The sequence below is a fragment of the Crinia signifera genome, chromosome 3 (genome assembly GCF_055691185.1).
Source record: "Crinia signifera chromosome 3, ASM5569118v1, whole genome shotgun sequence".
Classification (NCBI taxonomy): domain Eukaryota; kingdom Metazoa; phylum Chordata; class Amphibia; order Anura; family Myobatrachidae; genus Crinia; species Crinia signifera.
In genome coordinates this window covers 222,665,094-222,671,093 of record NC_139219.1, presented here as the reverse complement: position 1 = coordinate 222,671,093, position 6,000 = coordinate 222,665,094, and the positions used below count along the sequence as shown (strand labels likewise).

Sequence of the window (6,000 nt, the reverse complement as noted above, 5' to 3'; positions counted from 1 at the left end):
CTTGTCAAGTCTAGAGATGTCATCTTCAAAGAAACAGAACATATAGAAAAGCTGAAAGTGGGAATGCAGAACAATTATGTGTCATAGAACATGCCAGCAGCTGGAGATGTATCTGAACCAAAGGCGGCCAAGGTGGAAGTTAAGCAACAGAAATATGTTGCTACGGGGTCCACAAAGTTCTGGTTACACAGGTAGACATAAGGAGGAGTGAGTGGGGTTGACAAAGTGAGGGGAATGTGCCAATGGGGTCCATGGTTAGGACAGATATCCCTGTTAATGTGTAGTGGGAAGGAGATAAGGAGGATGTGGGAGTAATAGTCATTGGTGAGGGTCAAGTTGTGTTCCCAGCAAGAGAACTGTTATTAAAAATGAATCGCAAACATAAAACACACCGTTTAGATGATTTTCGCCAGAAGAACTTACAATCAAGGCTGCTAAGAATACTTTCACAATGTAAATTACTTTTTTTTAATTGCTGAATTGCAAACACAGCTTTTGAAGTGTTTCACTTACAAAGTTTTTGAATTACTGTAGGTCTTAAATGTTAATTGTAGTACTTTAGAGTTTTATTTTGTACCAGCTAGAGACGATTTTATTACAACCCTCTTTCCTTCAAACTTAAGTACTTCTTTTAAAGTCCTGTCAGGTTTTTTTTCTTCTGTTGGGGAACTGTTGCAGACTGGGAGGCGTGACCAGGGTACAGAGTAGCAGCACTTACTCCCAGGCACACAACACAGGAACAGCAGAACAAAGATAGACCCAGGCAGAACAGCTATTGGGACCAGGCACACACACACATACACAAAGGAGATACAAGTCAGAGAACAGCACAGACTGCCAACATGAGGTTAGTAATAACAGCACAAAGTGCCAGGTGCTGGGGAAACTTTACTAAGTCATGGCTAGGAGATGCTTTATGATCATTGTTTGGCTGCTAGTGCCCTGCTAAGGAGTTAGAAGACAGTTGGCAACGGTAATGTGTTTCATTATTAGCTTCTAGCTCAATATTTATTCTGCTCGGACATCCCGCTCTGAGACACGTGTAGACATTATGTTAGGGGATCTTGCTTAATTAACACAACAACAAAAAAGCAATGAACAGGTGACATAATTGTCTGCTCATGTTCATGTTTCAGTGTGGTAAAGGAAATTATATAAAATTAGGGATTTACAAGGTCTATAAGTACATCACGGCATTGTCTGATAGTGAGTTTTACCACTCAAAATTGTATTGTAATATTATATATGGTATGTTGCAAGTGCATATTACAATTGATTAATCATTTTATTAGCAGTTTTTATTACCAGTTATTTATATAGCACACACATATTCCGCAGCGCTTTACAGAGTAAAATTTGAACATTCACATCAGTCCCTGCCCCAGTGGAGCTTGCACTCTATCAAGATTAAGTAGCTTCTAAACTTTGACATATTACAATGTAAGATAATGTCATATAGGCCAAGCAATATGTTTTATTATTTCAGTTGATGAGTTGCAATGTAAGTAATATAATAAATTAAATTCTACATTATAAAAAAGAATGAACTTATGCTGCATTGTACACAGGTTATATTAGTGAGAAAACATTGTAGTGAGAACTTATATTGCTGATCTTAATTGGAAACTTAACAGTCAGAAGTGATTTGTTTAGATAGAAAACTTCAGTCTGATCGCATTATTAGGGCACTAAAAAGAACTAGTGGGCCTACACATGGGGCGATTTTATGGCATTTGCTAAGCGATCTGACTAGGGGGGAGATTCTCTAAACTAAAAATGTGGTAAATACCCCGTTATCTGTGTTTTTACCGCATTTTGGGATGCTCTAAGCATCCCCCGCCAGGTTATCGCGACGGGGGGCATTGCCAGAAAAATCTGGCGATGCCCCATAGAAGCCTGTGGGCTTCTAATGCAACCCACCGCAGCCCCGCACTGACCCACCGTCACCCCACACCGACCCCCGCCGCCCCACACCGACCCCCCCTCACCTGTGTCAGGGCAGCACATATCTGTGCTGCCCGGACCTGTGACCTCCTCCTCCCTGCACTATGATCCTCTTCTGGGTGCAGGGAGGAGGAGAGCCCGGCGCAGCAGCAGAGCCAGGTAAGGGAGGGATGGGGGAGCCGCCGGGACCTGTTGGGGCAAGAGCTGTCCTTTGCTATAATTATTGCATATGTTACAGCATATGCGATAATTATGTTAGCGGTAGCCGGCGATGGATGGCGGTAAGGTGGCACGGATGTTAGAGCATCCCCCCTAGATCTCTTAGAAAATGCCCCTACATCGCTACTTGTGTAGGGGCCATAGTGATAGCGATGCGCAGCCTTGAGCATCGCTATTGCCCAGCAATTAATATCCTGCGTGCTGGGTAAATCTAGTGGGATCGCCGGTCAGGGCCAGTAATCTCACCGGAGAACATTGGCCCTGACAGATCACTCAGCGCGCAGTTCTGACACATTGCTGTGCTGAGTGATCTACATTGCTCAGATCGCCCAGCAGTGTCACCACATGTGTAGGCCCCATTAGATGACATGCGCTTATACGGAAAGAGATAAAGTTAATGGCGATAAAGTACCAGCCCCTAACTGCCATGTCACAGACTGTGTTTGAAAAATGACAGTTATATGCTGGTTGGTTTAATAATTTAGCTCTGTCTACTTTATCTCTCTCCAATGCTTAGTACATAGACTCCTACATGATGACAACATCTAATCTAAACAGTCCAGCAGCTCTTATAATAATAGAAATATCTGAATAATAAGGTGAGGGAATGCACTGCCTCTAGAGAAACAGTCATTGTAAAAGTGTGATTGAAGATGTTAAGTGAAGAAAGAAACAAAGTTTATGTGCGCCCTGCAGGGGTGTTGCTAGGTTTCAGGAAGGAATCTGGAGTCTGGCCCCACAACCATATTTACCACACTCATAGTCATTCCCTCCATGCACATGGTTATTGTATGCTACATTTCAGAAAATATATTCAAATATTGTTAGCTATGAATAAATGGGAAATAAATGAACTGGGTATTATGCCAAGCAGTATGATCTTGGTCACTAGTAAAAGAGTAGCCCGATGTATCTGACTCAGGACCTGATTCATCATGGATCACTGAAAGAGAAAATTGGGATATAATTGCTAAGGGATCGCTAATCGTTTTCCACTGGCAAATCCATACGCAGTTCCTGAGCCATCAAAGAGACTTGCCATCTGTGCAGTTGTGCATGGGTCTGAGACTTCCACTAATCTCTGACTTAGTCTGGAAGTGGTCAGTGTTGACGTCAAAGACCTACCCCAGAAACGCCTTGTCATGTCTGCATTTTTTCTAACTCGCCCAGAGAATGCCATGTTTCCACCCACAAATGCTGGCTTCCTGTCAGTCAAGCTCTGACCACATTGCTTTTATGATCCATATGCATCTTCAGTCACTAATTCCCCTCACGCACACACAGTTGTTCCATAATCAATTGATTTGCAAATGATCTAATTAGCATCCCATGCTGAATATTAGTCCATCAGTCCATCGTTTTTTCCCCCTATACTCACTGTATCTGTCCATTGCAGATGGTGTTTGCTACACCTTGCCTACTTGGTCACATGGCTGAAAGTATGGAAACAATGGAATGAGTTTTTAGGAATGATGAGTTATGCTATGAATTAGAAATGAGAGTGCAGCTCAGGGGTGGACTGGGCCTCTGAATCGGCCCTGGCATTTATGCACGCACACACGCCCAGTTACATACTCGAGTGCGCTGCTGATCCTGGTGTACACAAGTGAGGGGCATGGCCCTATCTCTTTTTGACACACAAGTCCATTGGTTCCCTCTCTGTGCTCGATCAGGAGGCGGTACTGCCACTGCCAGTCTTGAAAATGGATGGACAAATTGGCCCCTGGATGGACAAATAGGCCCACCTCTCCATTTGCCATTCTGGCATTTGCCAGAAGTGCCAGATGGCCAGTCCGGACCTGGTGCAGCTGATTATACAATAGATGTTATTTATTTAACATCTTCCAAAATATTGGACAGATCTCCTGCTTAAAAAATATAAAGTGACATAACAACTAACAATCATAAATGTTTTTTGAACTGATAAGTATAGGTATATTGTTTTAATAGGTCAAAAATAAAATAATGTAGCTCTATAATTTAAAAATATTAGATGACTTTGGAGGTTCTATATCTCATAGAAAAATCATAGCACAAAATCATGCTTGAAACACAAAAGTAACATATTATGTAATTACATAACTTGAATATATTTCTATTCCCTTTATAATATTAGAGTGGGTACTGAGACAGGAAATATTTTTGTATTTTTATTAGTGTTTAACAACATTTAAGTTATAAGATCTTTTTATGGGAATTTTTTTTATGAATAAGTTTTATGCTTCTGTGTTCTTGCCATTGGAAATGGATTCTGCATACCGGGCCTGATTCTGATTAGCCAAAGTTCCCCATGCTTTTGCTGATGGTGAAGCACTGCACATGCGCTTATTCGCTTAGGCGCATGTCCAGGGCTTCTGTGCAGGCGCCTTCGCTGACTTGCATAGGAGGGATGGGGGGTCTGATGGGGACAGGCAGGGGGCATTCACATGGAAAGGCCCTGCGTTTCCTGGGCGTACACATGAAAATGGTGGGTGTGCCCAGGAAAACGCTGGATGTTCCTTTGCCAACACAGCCGGCACCTGCCTTCTGGGGGTGGGCGGCTGATGCCACAATATGTCTGCCGTCCGCCCAGTTCCCAGACCCAGACGCCGCAACTCTTAAGTCAGCAGAGACTAACTTAGATTTGCGAGCACTGAAGAAATCATTCAATGGTCGGCTGTCATCGAATAATGTCAGCCCCGCACACTATCCTGCAAATGGAAAGCATCCATTCACATCCATTCGGCATGCAGCGTTACATGGGTCGCTAAGCAGTGAAATACAGCTGCTTAGTGAGTCAACCAGAATCAGGCCCACAGTTGCCAATGTTTAAGCAATGTCTTGCGCATGCCCAAATATTTCTGAAACCCTCTATGGTGCAGAGCGTACAAACAAACGGTGCAACTGTGATTATTATAGACGGTATCAGAAATATGGCGGAAGGGTGACAGGCATTCCTGGGAGGTGGCTAGTTTGCTCGCAAGCAGGAGAGTGTGGCAATTGTGTCACTGTAAGTGGCTGCTTTAACAGGTGCAAAGCCATAGGCTTAGTGGGTTAGCCACCGGTGGTTACTTAGGATGCACCGATCCTAAGTCAGAATCGCAGGGTGATTGTACCTGTGTGTACATACCATTAGAGTGATCCATTACACAGAATAATATACATTTACCTGTGAAATAAGTTATAAGCTTGCCAAAAGTTTTTACATTTTATTCTTTTCAAGAGTCAGACAGCTATTTGTGAACCTGTTACATTTTGTAGCACCTCACCACCTGTATTTTAGCTGCCAATGAAACCTCAAAACATGCAACAAATATTATTTTATAATTTGAATAAAGCCAAAAAAATAAACAAAAAAACTACTTTATAATCATAAAAAAAACACCAATGAAAACAGTGGAACAAAGGGAATAGACAATTTTAATGTAACCAATTTAAATTTGTCAATTTACAAAAATGTATAATTATGTTTGCAGCTAGCTTCTAATTGTTATGTAAGTTTGTTCTACTACATACCAATGTGCATCTAAATCACTTGACTTCTTCCAAACACTGCAATGAATGAACTCATTTACATAAGAATTATATGCAAGAAGATTGACATCCATGCACAAAATGGAAATCATTCTTGCGAATGTCGAATTGAAAAAAAAAAAAAATCCTTTCAAATGCAAAGTGCCACAGTAATCAAATCATTTTCCCAGAAACACACAGCAGCGTCAGTATCTGTCTCTCCTGCCTCAGTTTCATTTTCTTTCCATTTTATAAACCTAGTATATTTTATTAGCAACTAACTAAAAAATGTGTAATGTTCTAAGACAGGCATGTCCAAACTGTGGCCCTCCAGCTGTTGTGAAA

General features: G+C 41.8%; 1 protein-coding gene across 4 annotated transcripts in view; it reads left to right on the top strand.

Moving 5' to 3' along the window:
- Nucleotides 1-714: 714 nt before the first annotated feature.
- The window catches only part of MASP1 (MBL associated serine protease 1), a 141,694-nt gene continuing 136,408 nt past the window's right edge, over nucleotides 715-6,000 (top strand). For all 4 annotated transcript variants that reach the window (XM_083177515.1, XM_083177516.1, XM_083177514.1 and 1 more), the window contains exon 1: nucleotides 715-847. In XM_083177515.1, the coding sequence (XP_083033641.1) occupies nucleotides 843-847 (5 nt within the window). In that variant the 5' untranslated portion in view covers nucleotides 715-842. The remainder of the gene's footprint in view (nucleotides 848-6,000) is intronic.